Genomic DNA, 20,706 nt, shown 5'->3' on the forward strand with positions numbered 1-20,706 from the left:
GGAGGCAGTATGTTCCTCCGGAACGCAGAAATGTATTTACGTGTGCACATGGCATTACAACGCAGAGGACCAACGTCAACATGGAGTGTCCTTTTCTGGGCACATTTCAAATCAAACTCGTCTGAAGACACACGAGGCACAAAAAGTAGGTTTCTTCTGGAACTAAGTCACATATCTCACCTGAGCATGAAGAGACACGATCCTGGGATCGAGCAGGGGATGGCGGGTGGTGATTATCCTTGGCGCCGTGGATCTTTTCGTTACCAAAAACCGGCTCAAACGGAGCTTTCTTGGCTTTTCGAACCATATCAGCCCAGTCGATGTTCTGTGGGATGAAACACGAGCATTAACGGTGATTGCAGAGTGAATGTCTGGCTGGCAAGGCTCAACTGGGAGCATCTCATTTGAACAGACGCTTCAGTTGTGCAGACAGAAGGAGGATTCTGAAAATAGTCTTCAGCGTGGCTACAAATTTTGGTCTCTGCTGTAAGATATTTAGCAATAGTACAGATTGCAGGGAGAGATGTATGAGGATGCACCCAAGGTTCTAAGCAAGTTATTTGGAAATCTAAGTCGTGTGGTGAGAGGTTTTTTCTCTAAAACGTCATCTGTCAATGATTTATGCATTCTCTTCCTAACTTGTTAACTTCTGTCAGTGCTATGATATTTGTTGTAGACAATGAATTCTGCTCACGAAGTAACGGGAAACCTTGATTTTCTTAATACAAGTTAACGTGGACAAGACACAGTTCAGAACTGAAACATTTAGATGCATTATGTGCCCCCCCCCCCCGTGGATAGCCCCCTCGCCCATTTTACAATCATCACATCTCCCACTAACCTAACCTAACCTTCTGATGCTTCCTAATCTCTCCAAAAGATATTCGCCCTCAATGAAGATGGCAACCACACTGTTTGTCGAAACGTTGGGAAATATTCAACAGTCTACGCTGCTAGTTTCCGTAAACAAAAATTAAGCAATGAAACCAGTAGTTGACTTACACGTACCAGCATCGCTATTCCGTGGCCGTCATTTGGGAGGTCGACCTCCGGCGTTGGTGGTCGTGGTCTCTTAGTTCGCCTTTCGCTGTCTCCTGAGCTGCTCAGTTTCCTCTTCTGTGACGGAGTCTTCCCGACAGCCGCAGGTGCTGTTTGTCCTGCAGGAATCTCCGTCTTTTGTGTATCTGAAGAGAAATACACGAAATATTCAGTCTGTGTTCGTGTAAGGGACACAGCGATTCTCGACACTTGATCACGTCTGCTCCAGTATATTTTCTGCTGATAAATACTCTAACATTCGCTGAAGACTGCAACTACTATTCCATGTTTTAAAAATTAAAGCTGTGCATAATTCTCCCCATGAAGTCGCCTTTCTTGTTAATTCTGAGCAGTTTTATGAACTGAGTCGAGTCAATGTGGGGCAGAAGGCAATTGCTGGACCACATTTTAACTTGCGTTGACAGAATTCAGCGTGGTACAAGCCTTTATTCTAGCAAATGCTATCACTTTCTTCATTACCCGTGTGCCCCTGAATTTTATTTATCTTATCCAAATTCAACAAAACGTGATCCTAATTATGCGACCTGGAAGGAGATGAAGCAATTGGGTGGAAAAGGAAACTCACTACATCAGACTTGCCTCTGTACCAAATTTTCGGAGGAATGTACTCATACCATCTTCAGCGATGGCGATGGAGGCAGTATGTTCCTCCGGAACGCAGAAATGTATTTACGTGTGCACATGGCATTACAACGCAGAGGACCAACGTCAACATGGAGTGTCCTTTTCTGGGCACATTTGAAATCAAATTCGTCTGAAGACACACGAGGCACAAAAAGTATGTTTCTTCTGAAACTAAGTCACGTATCTCACCTGAGCGTGAAGTGACACGATCCTGGGATCGAGCAGGGGATGGCGGGTGGTGATTATCCTTGGCGCCGTGGATCTTTTCGTTACCAAAAACCGGCTCAAACGGAGCTTTCTTGGCTTTTCGAGCCATATCAGCCCAGTTGATTTTCTGTGGGATGAACACGAGCATTAACGGTGATTGCAGAGTGAATGTCTGGCTGGCAAGGCTCAACTGGGAGCATCTCATTTGAACAGATGCTTCAGTTGTGCAGACAGAAGGAGGATTCTGAAAATAGTCTTCAGCGTGGCTACAAATTTTGGTCTCTGCTGTAAGTTATTTAGCAATAGTACAGATTGCAGGGAGGGGTGTTTAAGGATGCACCCAAGGTTCTAAGCAAGTTATTTGGAAATCTAAGTCGTGTGGTGAGAGGTTTTTTCTCTAAAACGTCATCTGTCAATGATTTATGCATTGTCTTCCTAACTTGTTACTGTGAACTCATAAAGCAACTTCTGTCAGTGCTATGATATTTGTTGCAGACGATGAATTCTGCTCACGAAGTAACGGGAAACCTTGATTTTCTTAATACACGTTAACGTGGCCAAGACACAGTTTAGAACTGAAACATTTAGAACAGACACGGAGACAGAACTCACTTTTAAGAACGGATGTCTCTTGATGTCATCGACTCCGTTCTTGCCTCCACCAAGACGCTTGGTTGGATCTTTAGTTAGCAATCCTACGACGAAATCTCTCGCCTCAGCGGAAAACGTCGTCGGGATCACCGGATCTTGAGTCAGAATTCGTCTGTAATGGGAGAAAAGAACGCCATTCTTGTATTTGTATACAGAAAACTACATATTAAATATGCATCCATAATTAGTGTGCCTAATTCCCCTCACTTCTATTATAAGAAGCCTCATCATTGGTTCTTTTACACGGAGATCTCTGAAGCGGGTAACACAACAGACGTTTAAGATGGATCATCTATAAGGACGCACTCAGCTTCTCAACATTTCGAACTCTTTACTTCCCTGTCCCTCACAGTCAATTAGGGCCCTGGACAATCGTCAGATTTTACATGGTTTTGGTCACCAGGCGTTTTTTCTGACTGCAATTCATTCCCTGAGCTAAGGTTTATTTAGCACGTGTTTAAAGGAGCTTGGACGTCACACACTGAACTCACTTGTAAAGCTTCATGAAGTTGTCACTCTCATCATCCTCTTGTTCAAATGGCGTGGCTCCTTTTAGCATCTGATACACCGTGATGCCTAAACTCCACCAATCAACCGCCTGCAACAGAATCAATTGAAATCAGTCACTTTTCATTTCTAAAGACTTCTACATGTCCACAAGAATTTAAGGGCAACAAAATTTGCGGGATCTATAAGGTGTTGTTAATTTATTGCGTTAAGGTTATATATTTATTTTTATTTGTAGTGTTCTGTCTGACGACAGGTCCATATATTATGAACAGAATCCTTCCAACCTCTTCAGGTTGTCAGGGACCTGCTCATACATATATACATTCTTGGCAGAGATGATCAGAAGTGGTTTGCCATTGCCTTCTTCTGTGTGTGAGTGGAGTAATTGTTGGGATGCCACGGAGAAACCGGGGAAGCCCCCGGAGGAAAACTCCGTGTTGCCTAGACCACAACCTTGCCCAACACAAGTTATAAATTCGGGCACCGCCGGGAATCGAACCCGAGACCCCAGGATTACAATTCCAGCGATCTAACCGCTAGACCACCTCATCTTATTATTATTTAGTGTTCTGTCTGACGACAGGTCCATATGAACAGGATCCTTCCATCCTTTTCTCGGACTGGGACCTGTTCATATACGTTCTTGGCAGATGATCCAGAAGTGGTTTGCCATTGCCTTCTTCTGTGTGTGAATGGAGTAACTGTTGGGATGCCACGGAGGAAAACTCCGTGTTTCCTAGACCACGGCCTTGCCCAACACAAGTTATAAATTTGAGCACCACCGGGAATTGAATATATATATATTAATTCTCCATTCTTCTGGCAAATGTGTGTCCGTCGGCACAAAGTTAACTGCACCAAAGACAGACGAAAGCTTCTGACACCTGTAACGTGCACTGACTATTTATCTTTAAATGATGTTATGAGCAGTTGGTAAACACACACAGATTTTGAAATATTTTTTCGTTGTTGGCCCTTCCTGGAGGGCATTGGTTGAAGAACTTCTCATCCCGCATGAAATTTGTACTTATGAATCCGTACCCTTGTTGGTTCAGTCACATGAGACAGTGAAATCCTCATTGTCAGATTGCCATTGCGTAAGAAATTACCTTGGTATGTTCTTCCTGTTTGATCACCTCAGGAGCTATGTAATGGGGAGTGCCACAGAAGGTATATTCACGTTTATTCTGTTGATAAAAACAATATTTTACATAAGTGTGAGAATATTATGAGACACAAAGCAACTAGTAACTAACTTTCTGGTAGTAAGGCTAAAAACTTTTAATATCGCTAATTCCAAAGACCACCACAGGACGCAGTGCCATTTTCCTCCTGCTCTCAAAATCAATTCTTTTTCTTATATTCCTCTTAATTCTGTCCCCCGATGTTCTTCCTCGTCCTTTGCCTTGGTCCTTTGTAAGGGGTTTGTCTCACCAAGACTTATCCACAAAGTTTCTCATTAAATAACATCTAAATTATTCCTCTCTTTACCTCATACAGCTTTGTTTCCATTAGAGTCAATCTTCTAACACCGGTAATTTCTGTTATGGTGTTTATATTTCTTTATGGTAAAAAATCCCGAAGGAATTGCGAACAGATTTGCTACAATTAAAATGGTTCTGTGCTTCTGAGTTCAGCTCCTCAATTTCGGAATGCATCCGATGCATGTTAGTTGCACTTTCCGTTAAATATTGGTACAAGACACACAATCTGATCACGGATGAAGCGATTTTAACAACTGAAATACGTACAACCTTTATGATTCTTGTATTCTGACGTCCGTCAGACAAAGCGTACTGACAGTGGTCCACGCAGCTCCTGCATTGTCGGCCTACGTTTTCCTGTAGCTGGACTAAGCAACAAAAGGGTCTCAGGTGGAAATTAAATTTACCTTCTGAGGAGGGCATAACTTCCTACAGAGGCCGTAATCAGTGATCCTCAAGTGGCCAATGGAGTCTATGAGGATGTTCTCGGGTTTTAGATCGCGGTAAATGAAGCCCATCTGGAAAAAAACAAAAAACAAAATTAACAAATTTCTTCTGTTCTGTTGTGTTTCCGTACTTATTGTGGCTGTGAGATGCACAACCCAGCAGTTTGCTTTTCTGCTACGCTGTAGCTGCTCGATTCCCGGCGGTGCCCGAATTTATAACTTGTGTTGGGCAAGGCCGTGGTCTAGGCAACACGGAGTTTTCCTCCGGGGGCTTCCCCGGTTTCTCCGTGGCATCCCATTCACACACAGAAGAAGGCAATGGCAAACCACTTCTGGATCATCTGCCAAGAACGTATATGAACAGGTCCCAGTCCGAGAAAAGGATGGAAGGATCCTGTTCATATGGACCTGTCGTCAGACAGAACACTAAATAATAATAAGATGAGGTGGTCTAGCGGTTAGAACGCTGGCCTTGTAATCCTGGGGTCTCGGGTTCGATTCCCGGCGGTGCCAGAATTTATAACTTGTGTTGAGCAAGGCCGTGGTCTAGGCAACACGGAGTTTTCCGTCGTGGCATCCCAACAATTACTCCATTCACACACAGAAGAAGGCAATGGCAAACCACTTCTGGATCATCTGCCAAGAACGTATATGAACAGGTCCCAGTCCGAGAAAAGGATGGAAGGATCCTGTTCATATGGACCTGTCGTCAGACAGAACACTATAAAAAAAAATTGCTCATGAATCAGGAAGTTTCATGTCACTGGGTCTGAAAGCGGCGGAGGGGGAGGATTAGGGACAGGAACCCTGTGATCTTAACAAATGACCTTTTCTAACACAACTCATAAAAATAATTATTTTTTTTACTTAATGATCACAATAGTGATTTCCCAAACTGTTGGCTGTCATTTTCAACCAGACACAGAAATGGGCTATTTGAACGTGCAAACAAACAAACAAACAAACAGACAAATACTGTATTTGTTAGGCAGTTCATTGGCGAGGTCTGCAGTGAGCTTACCTTGTGCAGGTGTTCGATACCGAGGACGATTTCGGCTGTATAGAATTTAACTTCGCGCTCTCGAAGTTTACGTTCTTTGTCCAGAAGCTCACATAAATCTCCACCTTCCATAAAGTCTGTGAACACATTGAAAATAACAATATTTCCAGACCTCCTTATTTTAACGACCATTACTCTTACTAGATGTCAGCGAATAGTAGTGTATTGAATATTAAATTCTACAAAATGTAAGTGTAAAGGTTGAAGTGTAAAATAGTTTAACAAGAATCAAGGAATTCTTCCCTAATTCGGCTGCGAATTCTGAATCTCTACTAAGCGTAGTTACACACTTCAGTTCGTTGCCATTCAGGACCCAAACACCCAGTCGCGGTTCTGTCCCGAACATGAGAGCAGTTCTTCATGTACTCACCCATCACAAGGTGCAGATGAGATTTCGTGACGAAGGTGTAGTGCGACTTAACCAAAAACGGGCTGTCGCCTACCTCCGCTGACACGATGCACTCCGTCTGCGTGTGCCGGATAATCACTGTGCTCCTAGTGATGTCATTCATTTCCATTATCTTCATTGCGTAGTATTTTCCCACATTCAAGCCTCTAATCTGCTTGACCAAGTGAACCTCCCCGTAACCTGTAAAATTTCATGTGTTACTAATTGATGCCCTTTCAACAAAAGGTTCTCACGTAAGAAAACAATCTCCTCATACAGATTAGGAGTCAGTACAATTTCTATGCAGCGTCTAAACTTCTTGAGTGAAAAAGAATTTTTCAGTATATTCTGTAGTTTCAGTTCAGAAAAACACTAGAATCACTTGCTGTAAATGCGAAAGTTTTTGTAGTTTCTAATTATTGGAGCACATAATTTCAAGTAAGGGATATGAATAGCCCTACTAATTGAGAGTAACATAATAAAACTTTATTTAATCTTATTACAGGTATTCCATAATTAAACTTTTCCTGTTATAATACTTCTGTGCTAAATCTCTTCGAAGGGTTGATTGACCAAGTCAATGCCCGAATTCATTACTTGCCATCTTGTTTTGAATCTACCCACAAATAAACTTTTACAGGCCATAGGTTGAAAATTATCTACGTCAGAACAGGCTCTACATAATTCTCAGTTTGAAAATAACTAGATATGTCACTCATGCATTAAAATGTTGGTCGGCGTGATACAATGCAAAATTAAAATCTCATTGACGTCGGTAACAAGGACCGCGCCACAGAAATGTCCTGTCAGCCTCTACTCGCAGATTTCACTCTCGATTGAGTTTGCAGTGCCCGGAGGTAGCGGTGAGATGCTCGTCTCCTCATTGTCTGCTGCTTAAGAATTGCGTTTGTGAAAGTCCACGGAGATGGCAAAAAGATTCAGTGCGGTTCCGTCGATGTTAAGAATTCTTCTACCCTGTTATGAACTAGACCTAGCGTCACATAAAAGGATCAGTAAGGAGACAACGACAACGAGGAAGCATTAGTAACAGCTCCGATTAGCCAATGTACTTTGCTAGGAAGGCGTTCAGTAACTTGTCAGCCATCATAGAAAAACGTAAGAAGAAATCAGTTTTGTTGCTGATACATTTTCATTGTCTTACAGAAAAGATAAATAAATCCTGAGTTATTTTAAATTATCTCCCACGACTTATTCTGACTTCTAGAAATAAGGAAATATCGCACTTACCTCCTTTTCCTATCATCCACAGGCGTTCAAAATCGTCTAAAGTGATATCGTCGGTCTGTGGTTGTCTATCTGTAACACAGCATCAGAATTACAGGTTTAACCGTGAAGCAACTTTTATTTGCACTAATCATTATATTAATCTTACGAGTAAAATAAACCATGATCCTGAAATGTACGAGGTTTCTGTGGGCTGGACACGTAGAACTCACGAGGGACGGCAAAGCAAATGTACAGAATTTGGGTGGGAATCCTTTGGAAAGCGATCACTGGTCAGACCAAGAAGGAGATGGGGGGATAGAATGAAGAGTGATCTTAGGGAGTGGAGTTTGCTCAGGATTGTGTCCGTTGGCACGCTTTGGTGTTGATGGTGTTGGACCTGGAGCTTCTGATACAAGGAGTTAGTTAGTTAGTAAAATAAACCATGAAATTCCCCATCGTGCTTAGTTATGGAGGAACCAGTCACTGCCACTTCGAATGGCGGTCTGTTTCCTGATATGCAAAGTTATTGTCTTTAAAAGAAACATGTCAGCTGTTTCAAATATTTCCAACAAACATAGCACATTGTCTAATGTTAAATGACGCTAGAGGCTAGCTAAATGAAACGGGCTAAGATTCATGCTTCCGGATGAAATACAAATGCCAGAAAATGTGCTGAGTTCAAGGCACCCCCGTCAGCGTAAGCAAACTCCCGTTTTAGTTACAAGGCTCTGAATCCCATTTCCAGCAATGCGTTTCGTACTTTGCGCTTGCGCAGAACTCCGCCTTTACTCGGCTCCCTCCGCCTTTACTCGGCTCCCTCCGCCTTTACTCGGCTCTCTCCGCCTTTACTCGGCTTCTTGGTCGGTTGTATGCCCGACTAGCAGAGGTGGGTTATGAGCGAAGTGTTGATGTGGGAATGAGTTATATAACATCAGGGAATATACGTGTGGAAAATGTGAATGAGAGGAATGGGACGGCCGTCTTAACCCGTCGAAGCCTTTAAAAACGAGACACGATACTTCATTTGCGATAGTAAGCCTCCTCACTGCCACCATCAAACCCGAGGACAGTTCAGTCTGCTGTGCATGTCATGTTCCTATGTTGACTTGCCATGAGGTCCCATTCCACAACGTTACTATTTACAATACAACGCGAACTGCAGAGCGACACGTCTGCTCCGAACCGGGCCATTCGCTGGCCAGACACAAGCCCGCACAGCATCTACGTTAAGCTACAATCCTAAAATATAAATCTAACAAATTTCCAATGTATTATAATTATAACTTTTGATTTAGAAAGGTACTATCAAGATCAAAACCTAACTCAAGCCTTTTTCTTTCCATACTAACCGAATTGCATCCAGAAAGGGAAGTTCCTGTTCATCTCTGGTTGCTTGTCCGCTATCGTACTCAGACCAGGCAGTCACAATGTCCTTGGTTTAGTTTCTTCGTTTGTTGACAAAAAAAATCGGGATTCTACTCAGGCACCTGTAGTCAAAAAAGATATATCCTGTTACCTTCCAACAGCGCTCTTTTAAATCCAACAAAAGAAATTCGGAACACACGAAATACAAATTTATACTAAGTACTTTACATGGTTGGAAATAACGGCACTGAGGCATTCTTTACATGCGCCATTTTTGGCGAAGGAAGCTTTATGGCCAACCCTGTGCCCCTATTTTGTAGCATATAGAAGGTAATGATTTCTCCTGGGTTGTCTCTCCAGGAATAAGATATTTTTATGTATTATTCATCCTTGGACGCAGTAGCGTATATGAATTTTGGACAATCCTGAGCGCTATTTAAAATCTAGGCAATTTCCCGTGGTTTTTCAGCGACGAGCGTTGCCTTGTACATCCCTTAGCCCAATTTTGGAAATAAATTCTCCCCCCCATTGTTCCTCTCCAGTTAGTAATTTGTTTCGCGTTTTTCACGACTCGCCATTTGGGAGAGACGCGTGGCCCACGCTCTCCGTTGCAATGCACCGGTGAATACCGCGCCACTGCCAGGCGCACTGTCGTCAGACGCATGCGCGATGGCGCGAATTTTAAATGTACATTCGAATTTTTAGAATTTTTTTTCGCACCCTTGCACAGCGAATCAGCGGCTGAGATTTTGTGTACAGTCATTACTAGATGGGCTCTGCAGACGAGCAAAGTTTCAGGTGAGGTTTCGACACGACCAATCGGACAATTCCCTCGTCAGTGCGAGTAAGAGTGTAATAAATTACTTCATTAAGATAAGTAATTTTGACATCAAACCCTCTTTCAGACCACAGACCAATCGTTCCGTTTACTGCTGTTTAACTGGATGGTGTATTCAGACGCCTGAACATTTTTAAACATTGGTGTTCAATGACAAATGTGTAATGATTACATATTTAGTGTTAGAGACTACTATCTAATCTTATGGTAACCGCGGTTAAGAATCCTCGAAACTTTTCAGTGACATTTCGGGAACCAGGGGACAAGAAACATTTTGAGAAGCGTTGCATTACAGTACTCTGTTCCACTGATCGATTTGGTTTGCGTAGGTAATATTTCCCCAACCTGTAGCTCGCGGGCAACGCCTAAGCAATTCCACACGTTTCCTGGCAAACTACGAAAGAGACTTAAACCACTTCTTTATTCCCAAGTGACTCTGACTTAAGTCCCTATCAGCCGATTAGCTTAGCCGGAACTCAAATAACTTTGTTGATGATGGCCGACGTGTGTGGTTGCTAGCATTTGGATGCTTAAAAATTACACACAAACTCTCAAAATACCACAGACAATTACAAATGCAAAATCAAATAATAATATTAATAAGAAATAGGAAACCTTTGTCTCACCCTTTGTGAAGAAGAACAGACCTCAATGTCCACAGGAGCAAAAGTTTAATCAGAAATTAAATATAAAGAGTGCAGGACACTGTCACGAAATTGTTGATAATTCACAGAAGATAAAACACGAGTTATTTTCAAAGGTTTTCATAAACAATGTAAGCACAAAATTATCTAGACCACGACGCACTTCATGAACAACCGATTAACACCGCAATCCTTTCCAAAGTAACGAATCCCGATTGTTGACTGAAGTGTATACCAGTACAACAAAGCCGACGTAACATATGACGCAAGAATCAGTAAAGGAGTGCAATAAGGTTCATTCAGGCTATTATACTGCGTGCGTAAGAAATAGAAAATGTACCTTATGACATGCTCAGTCGAGATTGTTGCACGTGTTCTTTAGAGATTCCAATCCCTTTTCTTACATTGTTGAACGCGCGGGTGTTTTTTTTAGTTACAGGAATACTAAAAAAATTACTCCAAGTTATAATTTGGTTACATTCCATCATAAATGTAGGAAGTCAATAATTGATATTAAATATTTTCTCTGTAAGAAGGAAATCTATTTATAACTATTGAAAAGAGGCTTGAAGTATATTTTTAAATTTAATTTGCACTTGTTTAAAAACAACGTCGTCTTTTAAAGACGATCTTTAGGGTCCTGGGCGCTGTTGAGCCCATCGCCCTGGGCGAGAGAAAAATATTTCCTTCCTTCGAATCCCGGCTGAGATGTTTTCTGTTCTTCGGACAGAGACGAAAGCAAATTTTGTTTGTTCCTGGGAAGGGATCTCATTGGCTAAGATCACAAACCCGAAAACTGTCCTGAGATCGAGAGGATGAATTTGTAAGAAACTGTCGTATTTGCCCTTAGTAAATACCGCAGAGTCTGCTGGTCACGTGTAAACTCGAGATTGGGGGTTGACGTGTTCCTTCACTCGTTCGCTTACGGCCCGTGAAGGAATAACGTGGCGGGATTGTTCGTTTTGACCAATGAGCGAACACAGGAAGGTCGGAACTCTGGGAAAAGTGTCCTGAGTTCGATTTCCTTCAAGGGCGGTTCCTTTAACTCTGAAAATAAGCGAGACAGAACAACGGAGCCAGGATCTGAGATTTTTATTTGCTTCGAAGTGGAGATTGCGGAAACGAAGGCCTCGATACTGGGTTCGAGTGCCGACAAGGGTGGTTTCTGTTGACGGGAACTCAACCGAGATAGACGAACGACGCCAAGGCAAAATTCTTTCGTTTCGGAGAGGAAATTACGGGGTCTAAGGTCACAGACACGGATACACAGTCCTCTGTTCGAGTCTTTCTCTTAAGGTGTTGGTTTCTGAGGTAATTTTTACGGGCGTATTAAACGATACACGTTTACTGATTAGGCCTATAAGCTACCAGGTGTCTCAAAATTAAGGTCTTGATATTTTGTGGTTATAATAGACCATGTTTTTTATTCATTCTAATTAGGCCTATACGCTACCAGGTGTCTCAAAATTAAGGTGCTGATATTTTGTGGTTATAATAGACCGTGTTTTTTATTCATTCTGATTAGGCCTATAAGCTACCAGGTGTCTCAAAATTAAGGTCCTGATATTTTGTGGTTATAATAGACCATGTTTTTTATTCATTCTAATTAGGCCTATACGCTACCAGGTGTCTCAAAATTAAGGTGCTGATATTTTGTGGTTATAATAGACCATGTTTTTTATTCATTCTGATTAGGCCTATAAGCTACCAGGTGTCTCAAAATTAAGGTGCTGATAGTTTGTGGTTATAATATACCATGTTTTTTATTCATTCTGATTAGGCCTATACGCTACCAGATGTCTCAAAATTAAGGTGCTGATATTTTATGGTTATAATAGACCATGTTTTTTATTCATTCTGATTAGGTCTATAAGCTACCAGATGTCTCAAAATTAAGGTGCTGATATTTTGTGGTTATAAGAGACCATGTTTTTCATTCATTCTGATTAGGCCTATAAGCTACCAGGTGTCTCAAAATTAAGGTGCTGATATTTTGTGGTTATAAGAGACCATGTTTTTATTCATTCTGATTAAGCCTATAAGCTACCAGATGTCTCAAAATTAAGGTGCTGATATTTTGTGGTTATAATAGACCGTGTTTTTTATTCATTCTGATTAGGCCTATAAGCTACCAGATGTCTCAAAATTAAGGTGCTGATAGTTTGTGGTTATAATATACCATGTTTTTATTCATTCTGATTAGGCCTAAAGCTACCAGATGTCTCAAAATTAAGGTGCTGATATTTTGTGGTTATAATAGACCGTGTTTTTTATTCATTCTGATTAGGCCTATAAGCTACCAGATGTCTCAAAATTAAGGTGCTGATAGTTTGTGGTTATAATATACCATGTTTTTATTCATTCTGATTAGGCCTATAAGCTACCAGATGTCTCAAAATTAAGGTGCTGATATTTTGTGGTTATAAGAGACCATGTTTTTTATTCATTCTGATTGGGCCTATAAGCTACCAGGTGTCTTAAAATTAAGGTCCTGATATTTTGTGGTTATAATAGACCATGTTTTTTATTCATTCTGATTAGGCCTATAAGCTACCAGGTGTCTCAAAATTAAGGTGCTTATATTTTGTGGTTATAATAGACCATGTTTTTTATTCATTCTGATTAGGCCTGTAAGCTACCAGGTGTCTCAAAATTAAGGTGCTGATATTTTGTGGTTATAATAGACCATGTTTTTTATTCATTCTGATTAGGCCTATAAGCTACCAGGTGTCTCAAAATTAAGGTGCTGATATTTTGTGGTTATAATAGACCATGTTTTTATTTATTCATAGTTTATTTAACTACTCATTTTCAGTAGCTCAGAGTAGCACCGCAATACATACCAGTACAACAAAGCCGACGTAACCCATGACGCAAGAATTAGTAAAGGAGTGCAATAAGGTTCATTCAGGCTATTATACTGCGTGTATAAGTAATAGAAAATGAACCTTATGGCATGCTCAGTCGAGATTTATGCACGTGTTCTTTAGAGATTCCAATCCATTTTCTTACATTGTTGAACGCGCAGGTGTTTTTTTAGTTACAGGAATACTAAGAAAATTAATCCAAGTTATAATTTGGTTACATTCCAACATAAATGTAAGAAGTCAATAATTGATATTAAATATTTTCTCTGTAAGAAGGAAATCGATTTAAAACTATTGAAAAGAGGCTTGAGGTAAATTTTTAAATTTAATTTGCCGTATTTTAAGAACAACGTCGTGTGTTTTTATACTTGATTAATTTTAAAGACGATTTTTATTTTTTATTAGTTTCAGTAATTTGGTGTAGCAGTGTGCATTCTCCTGCCTGGCTGTCAGTTTGTTGGTCAATTCTTTCTTTCTGTGTAGTCATGCCCCCTTTAATAGTGACGTAATTTCTTCTTTCCTTCAGGGGATTCTGAGCTGCGTTTTCTTGTCAATTGTGAATTTGACTATTGATTGTCGTGTGAGGAAAAGTGAATCCGCTCTTTCGTGAAATGCTGGCTTTTAATTTTCTGCATTTCGAGAATGAATCAATGTTTCTGTGGCTCTCGATCTTGGGTAAGTGTTTGTTTTGAATTGAATTTATAAGAAGATGTGTGCAGAGAAGTAAGCTGAGTTTATCCAAACAAAATTATTCTTAATTTACTGGGAAATAAAGTTACTAAAACAGTGATCAGAATAAACTTCCAAGTTAATAGTGCGAAATATTTCATTCAGTGAGTGAAGTAATTTATTTGTTGCGAATTTAACTGTTTGTGAAATATTAAGTACATCCTGAAACTTCTGGGATGGACGTTGTAGAAATTTGTTTTTGTTTTTTAACCTTTGAGGACAGGACCTTGAGTATTGTTTATTTACTGTAAATTTAGTTAGGAATTTTTGAGAATGTATTTGACTTTGATTTATAATGTGCTCCTCAGTGTAGTTAAGTAATAAATATACATAAATTATGAGCTGAAGAAATTGAAAAACACAACTGCACCAACCAAAAAGCGATAATCCCAAAATCTGCTCAGACTTCGCTCCAGGCGATGAAGTTATTTGCTTATTACTTAATTAACAGTGCTTCCACTCGAAGCGATAATCGTTTTCATTGTGAAAATGAATTAAATATGTTGCATATTGTTTACTGAGCAGTTCACTATTACCTGAAGAACTACATACAAGCCAAAGCATTTTGTAACAATACATACATGTTAGCATTAACAGCGACCCTTGAAAAAGGTTATTGTTTGTGATTTTATGAAATCACAAGTCACTTGTTCAAAGAATGAGATTTTGATGCTTATGTAAATAAGGCAAATTTTCCATCAAAGCTTAAAATCATTCGAAAGACGCTGTCGTAAAATAATATTATATAATACATGTAACACGTATTAAAAATAAAATGTAGTTCGGAAATAGCTGCTGCCCTATGTACCTCAGCGGCAAGGTCTGTCTAGGGTACATAGAAATAAATACCCTATAAAGTGGTGAATAGATGGAATAATAATAATAATAATAATAATGAAATTTTTAGACACGAGAATTGAAAATAGGCCTCCAGGATTAGTATTTATTGGTTCTTGTACGGGCGTAGAAAGCGAACAGAAATTTAAATATTAATTTTAAATGCCTTACTGAAAGATGAAGACATGATTTTATGAAACTATAGCCTGATATTAGATTTTTAGTATTGGCTTGCAAATGGAATTTTACGGACGGAAGTATTAGGCATCACTAAGCTGATTAATCTTTGTAACCACAAGTGGCGTTTGTAACTCAGTCTTAGGACCGTATGGGCCTTGCACGATAGAAAGTAAGGTATCCCGGGTTCGAACACTTGCACAGGTTATTGATGTCCGTCCGCCTGATTTCAGTGGTATCCTTCACAAACCTGCTGCATCATTTTTTAAACATTGTTATATAATCTTAAATTCTTTCAGTCCGTGTAGCGACTCTATATATATATTTTTTTTATTATTATTATTATTATTATTAGTGTTCTGTCTGACGACAGGTCCATATGAGCAGGATCCTTCCATCCTTTTCTCGGACTGGGACCTGTTCATATACGTTCTTGGCAGATGATCCAGAAGTGGTTTGCCATTGCCTTCTTCTGTGTGTGAATGGAGTAATTGTTGGGATGCCACGGAGGAAAACTCCGTGTTGCCTAGACCACGGCCTTGCCCAACACAAGTTATAAATTCGGGCACCGCCGGGAATCGAACCCGAGACCCCAGGATTACAAGACCAGCGTTCTAACCGCTAGACCACCGTGGCTCTATCTATATATATATAGAGCCACGGTGGTAAAATGTAAACTTCAGTGGCTTGTCATCAATGTACATGAAGACGAGATGTCTATGAGAAATTGTCACTTCCACTCAGTTGCTTAAGCAGTCAATTGATACGTGAAGTCTCAATATTGTCATGTGCCCCGTTACGACAACTGAGACTCATTTCCCGGAAAGAAAATAAGGCAGTTGTTTTGAGACGATGTGTTGTTCAATGGGGTCCAGTGTCCAAAACTGTCTGTTTTGGGATATCCCCTCCGCAACATCAGTGGCTCGCCAACCACGTTTTTAGAACCTCTCTTCTTAGCGATGTTGTTATCACCTGCGAAGACAGAATTCTCTCCCACTGGTAGCCCGCATTCTTACTATTTTCCCTCCTTTCTAGTCCGTCCTCCCTATCTTCGCTACGTTCGTTACCCATAATTCTCAAATAACAGAACACCAGTTCTCTGTATCGAATTTTTGTCTCGGTTGTGATCTATAACCTCAATCTGAAGCAACATTCTGTGCATGTTGGATGAATAATGGATCCATTATCGTGAAACCTACTAGCATTCATCAATGTAACAGATTATCAGTGTGTTTAAACCTACATTTCTGAAGCTCCTGTAGTCCAGCATTACACAATGGTTTAATTATTGCATGAAGAGAAGATTTATCTACGTTCTTAGTCGTAAGAACAAACGAATTACATTGTCGCATTCACGTGAAACCTAACCTAAACTAACCTAACCCAACCTAACCTAACCTAACCCAACCTAACCCAACCCAACCTAACCCAACCCAACCTAACCCAACCCAACCTAACCCAACCCAACCTATCCTAACCTAAGCTAACCTAACCTAACCCAACCTAACCTAACCCATCCTAACCTAACCTAACTCAACCTAACCTAACCCAACCCAACCTATCCTAACCCAACCTAACCTAACCCAACCCAACCTATCCTAACCCAACCTAACCTAACCCAACCTAACCTAACCCAACCCAATCTATCCTAACCCAACCTAACCTAACCCAACCTATCCTAACCTAACCCAACCTAACCTAACCCAACCCAACCTATCCTAACCCAACCTAAACTAACCTAACCTAACCTAACCCAACCTATCCTAACCCAACCTAAACTAACCTAACCTAACCTAACTTTGGTAATCATTATGAAATATAAAACTAGTGGGGCGACGTTCAAAATAAGTTGATGTAGGTGGCTGATTCTTGCAAGGGGAACCCTGAAACGTTAGTTGTCTGACAACTGAATTTGATACCAGATAAAATATACGAATTTTCTAATTCCTGAAGGTCGTGTGGGTAAACTACCTTCAAACTACAGATTGAGAGGGGCTGACGGTACACCAGACGTAGTGAAAAGTGCACTGCTTTTTCTCTTATTTGATGTATTGGAAGTAAAATATAGTTACAAACACTGAAATGTAATATTTGTCATGTACATTAAACGAAAATATTCGAAATCCGTCTGAACTGATTTGTTCTAGGCAAAACGAGGAACTTGTGTCACTGTCACGAGTTTGGTTAGGTTAAGAAATCATCGATTTCTTCTGGGGTCTTAACGCTGTGTATTTTTTTATTTATATATTTATACTTTTTTCGAATACGCGTCTTCGAACTCACCGCCCTGAGAACTTCAAATCCTACTTAAATTTTTTAGTAATTCTCGTTTATTGAATACCTAAAAATCAAACAAATTAAGGACGTCACTGATACATACGCAAATTAAAATATTTTCTATGTGGAGATTTAAGGAGGCTGGTATAGTGACTGACTACGGGCTGGAATATCGGGGTTCGATCCCCAACAGAATTTTCCTTCTAGCTTTTGTCTCATGACCAGCTCTGGGGCCCACCCAGCCTCCTTTCCTCGGGGTAAAGCCGGCCGGGGCGTGATGCTGACCACTCACCCCCATCTAGTGCCGAGGTTAAGAATGAGTACGAGCTATTCTGTCTCCTCCCCAAGCGCCTACGTGGCGTATAGTGGGATGGATTTACCATCTGGAGACTGTATGGAACTTCTGAAAATTTTTACATCGTGTGGAAATAACTAACTGATCGGCCTATCAATTGAATCTCCTGGCGCACATGATGATACTTCGTGCGTCGCTAATTATGAGTTAGATATTCAAATGCTCTTTGTGTATATCATATTAGGCTCGATACATACTATTAATGTGCGAGTTCTATATAAATTTGCATAATTTCTGTGCTCCTATTACAATTACTGGCGTGGTTTATACTTCGAGTCCCTGAGTCCGCCCCTGCGTGTAATTCTCAATAATAATACAGGCGTTGTATAAGAAGGACACGTGATCCAATTTGGAATCATGCTGTTCTAAATGTAGAAATTTTCTGGATTATTCTTTGTGGTAAAACTTATTAGCTACTCTCCTGATACGTGATTTTATAATTTTAATGCCTTCGTCTACGCTCGAATTTCTTCGGAGCTTTATTATTAGTGTGTTTTTAAGAAATTTGGTTTTGAAATTTTTGAAAACTGAAGACAGAATACGTGAAGTCCCGATGCATCACCAAAGAAAGATATTTCAAAGAAAATTAGTTGAGTTTGTTATTTTAATGTGTCATATTTCGTTCAAAAACGTGTTAAATTTTATTCAATTTCTGAATTTGCCTTGAATATGAAATTGTTTACGTGAGCCTTCAAATTTAATTCGAGCCCACGTAGTCTTACGCTTTGAGTTTGTCAAGTATGCAGGACTATAAATTTATATTAAAGGAGGCTGTATGTTATTTGGCATTAATATTTACAAAACCAAGCTGACATGTAACTCCATGTTTTCACTGTTTACGAGGTGCGATCGGAAAGTTTCAAGACTGTGCCTATAAAAACCCGTACACTTATCTCAGGTATTAAATTCATCCATCACCCTCGACGTAGTTCCCCTGGGAGTTAACACAACGATCCCAGCCCCGCTGCCAAGCCTGGAAGCATCCCTGGAAATCTTTCTTTGTCAGCCTGTCAAGCACCATCTGCGATTCTGCCTGAATCTCTTCTATCGTCTGAAATCTCTTTCCCTTTAGCTGAATTTTCATCTTTGGGAAGAGGAAGAAGTCACACGGAGCTTAGAAAGGAAGTTGGCGTCGGTTCTTGCAAGATCTTTGAGCTCCTGACAAACGAGAAGTCGATTCTGCTTCTGGTCCTCAGACAGGATGCGTCGCATGTGGAGTTCTTCCTTTAGAATCAGCTGACAGGTCCCATAGCCTATCCCAACAATGTCGCACAAGTCGTTGATGGTACGACGTCGATCTTCGTAACATTTTCGGGCGTTGTGCTCGAAGATGGTCGTCCAGAACGCTCGTCATCATCGACAGAGGTTCGGCCATTTTTAAAACGTGAATGCCACACAAAAGTTTGCGGACTCCCCAAATGCTTGCTTTAGCATTTCATAGGTTTCCGTAGCCGTTTTGGCGAGTCTTTGGCAAAATTTGATGCACACGCCATTCCGAAATCGCAGGAGGGTCGGTGTAATGCACTACCAAAACGCCCGTAACTAAGAAACAAATGCTAATTCGATGATGCCGGCTGGAACACTGATTCACTATGAATGTAGGCCGCACCCCCTAGCGGCAGAAGCTCGTACTACATCCGGTTCGCCCTCTATTGACACAGTCTTGAAACTTTCCGATCGCACCTCGTACCTTTTTTCTTATGTTCATTGTATATGTCATTAAGAGTGCCTACTTTACAGTAAATAAATCCTTTCAAAGCAGCGTAGGTGTAGGAAACTTTTGTAATTTATAAAACTTTAAGATTTTCTTCGCATTGTTCTTTAAATTACGTAAGTTATAAATTTCAAGGTGTTTTACTCGAGACAAAACTTATGGGTTTAAATACGTGTACCACGAGACAGACGCAATATAATAATGAAAAATGCCTTGTTGAGCAACGTGCCACGAACGCTCTAGAAAGTTGTACTCTGAGCTGAGTGTTCGTTAATTGTGGTCTAACTCGTTAGTTACTAGTGCACAGAGCTTCTAAAACTTTGTAATTGGCCGACCGTTTATGCTGAGGTCTCTAGAGACAAGGAGGAGTGATCCTTTCTGAATAATATAATCGCCAGTTAGCTGCATTGAATTTGTGGATTAGTTTTACGGAATTTAAGACCTAATAAACTGTGTTTTCAGTTGCCGACCTTTACAGAAGCGTCGAAATTATAAGACCGACTTTGCTTGCGCAAGTTAAAGAATTTCAAACTTCTCGTGTTGTTGGTTTTATCTCCAAATTCCGAACATACATTTTGACTATGCCCCTGTGACATCTATGACTTTCACGACAGAGAAGTTCGGCGGGTGCAGGAGTAGGCTAGGCGATGAGCCTGGTTAATCCAGTAAGTTATTAGGGGAACTGAGGTAAATATCAGCATCTCTAGATTTCCTTATGTATTTAACCTGACAGCGGAATGATAACTTATGTTCTTCCAGCTTAATTTTCTTCGTGTTCTGGATTTAAACGGAAGTTTATTTTTTCAAATGCTATCTTTATTTTTGATTCACTCGTATATTTAACTTTCAGAACAATGGACTTATGTTATTAATAATATAAGATCAATAAGGGATACCAAGCTTCATTTCATTTGAATGCCTTTGGCTATAAATTCGTAATTGTTTATTTTAAACGTCTAATCACAATAAAATGTTTTATTATATATTAAATTATTACTATAAATAACATTTAATATTTAAAATATTTAAAATATATATTAAAATGATGCTATTTCTATCGAAATGTTCGATTTTCAATTAGAGCATCATTTTCACTTAAAATATTAAAATGTTATTACTATAATTAACATTTAATATTTAAAATATTTAAAATATATTAAAATATATATTAAAATGATGCTCTTTCCATCGAAATGTTTGATTTTCAATTAGAGCATCATCATTTTCACTTTACATATTAAAATATT

At 40.0% G+C, this 20,706-nt stretch overlaps 2 protein-coding genes across 4 annotated transcripts in view; one reads left to right on the forward strand and one right to left on the reverse strand.

Annotated features, from left to right (window-relative positions):
- LOC110833717 (neuropeptides capa receptor) overlaps window positions 1–20,706 on the forward strand; it is a 123,246-nt gene that overhangs the window by 83,030 nt on the left and 19,510 nt on the right. The window lies entirely within an intron of this gene.
- On the reverse strand, window positions 12–10,677 carry LOC110833718 (uncharacterized). Its single transcript, XM_087357836.1, has 12 exons — window positions 10,486–10,677; window positions 9,006–9,143; window positions 7,678–7,746; window positions 6,412–6,630; window positions 6,003–6,118; window positions 4,943–5,053; window positions 4,161–4,238; window positions 3,033–3,139; window positions 2,503–2,653; window positions 1,873–2,017; window positions 1,009–1,184; window positions 12–325 (listed from the first exon to the last, which is right to left on the reverse strand). Exons 2-12 carry the CDS (start codon window positions 9,037–9,039, stop codon window positions 107–109), a joined length of 1,425 nt encoding a protein of 474 aa, XP_087213962.1. The 5' UTR covers window positions 9,040–9,143; window positions 10,486–10,677; the 3' UTR covers window positions 12–106.

Source organism: Zootermopsis nevadensis, unplaced genomic scaffold, assembly GCF_977971745.1.
Source record: "Zootermopsis nevadensis isolate Lab colony 2312 unplaced genomic scaffold, Znev_1.0 Znev_ptg000028l, whole genome shotgun sequence".
Taxonomy (NCBI): domain Eukaryota; kingdom Metazoa; phylum Arthropoda; class Insecta; order Blattodea; family Termopsidae; genus Zootermopsis; species Zootermopsis nevadensis.

Bases quoted from the DNA above. Each gene is read 5' to 3' on its own strand.
- LOC110833718 (XM_087357836.1), bottom strand. From the start codon at position 9,039: ATGAACAGGAACTTCCCTTTCTGGATGCAATTCG. The intron at 6,631-7,677 runs GTAAGTGCGATA...GAAATTTTACAG, and splicing joins GTGGATGATAGGAAAAGGAG to GTTACGGGGAGGTTCACTTG. The intron at 6,119-6,411 runs GTGAGTACATGA...ATGTGTTCACAG, and splicing joins TCATCTGCACCTTGTGATGG to ACTTTATGGAAGGTGGAGAT.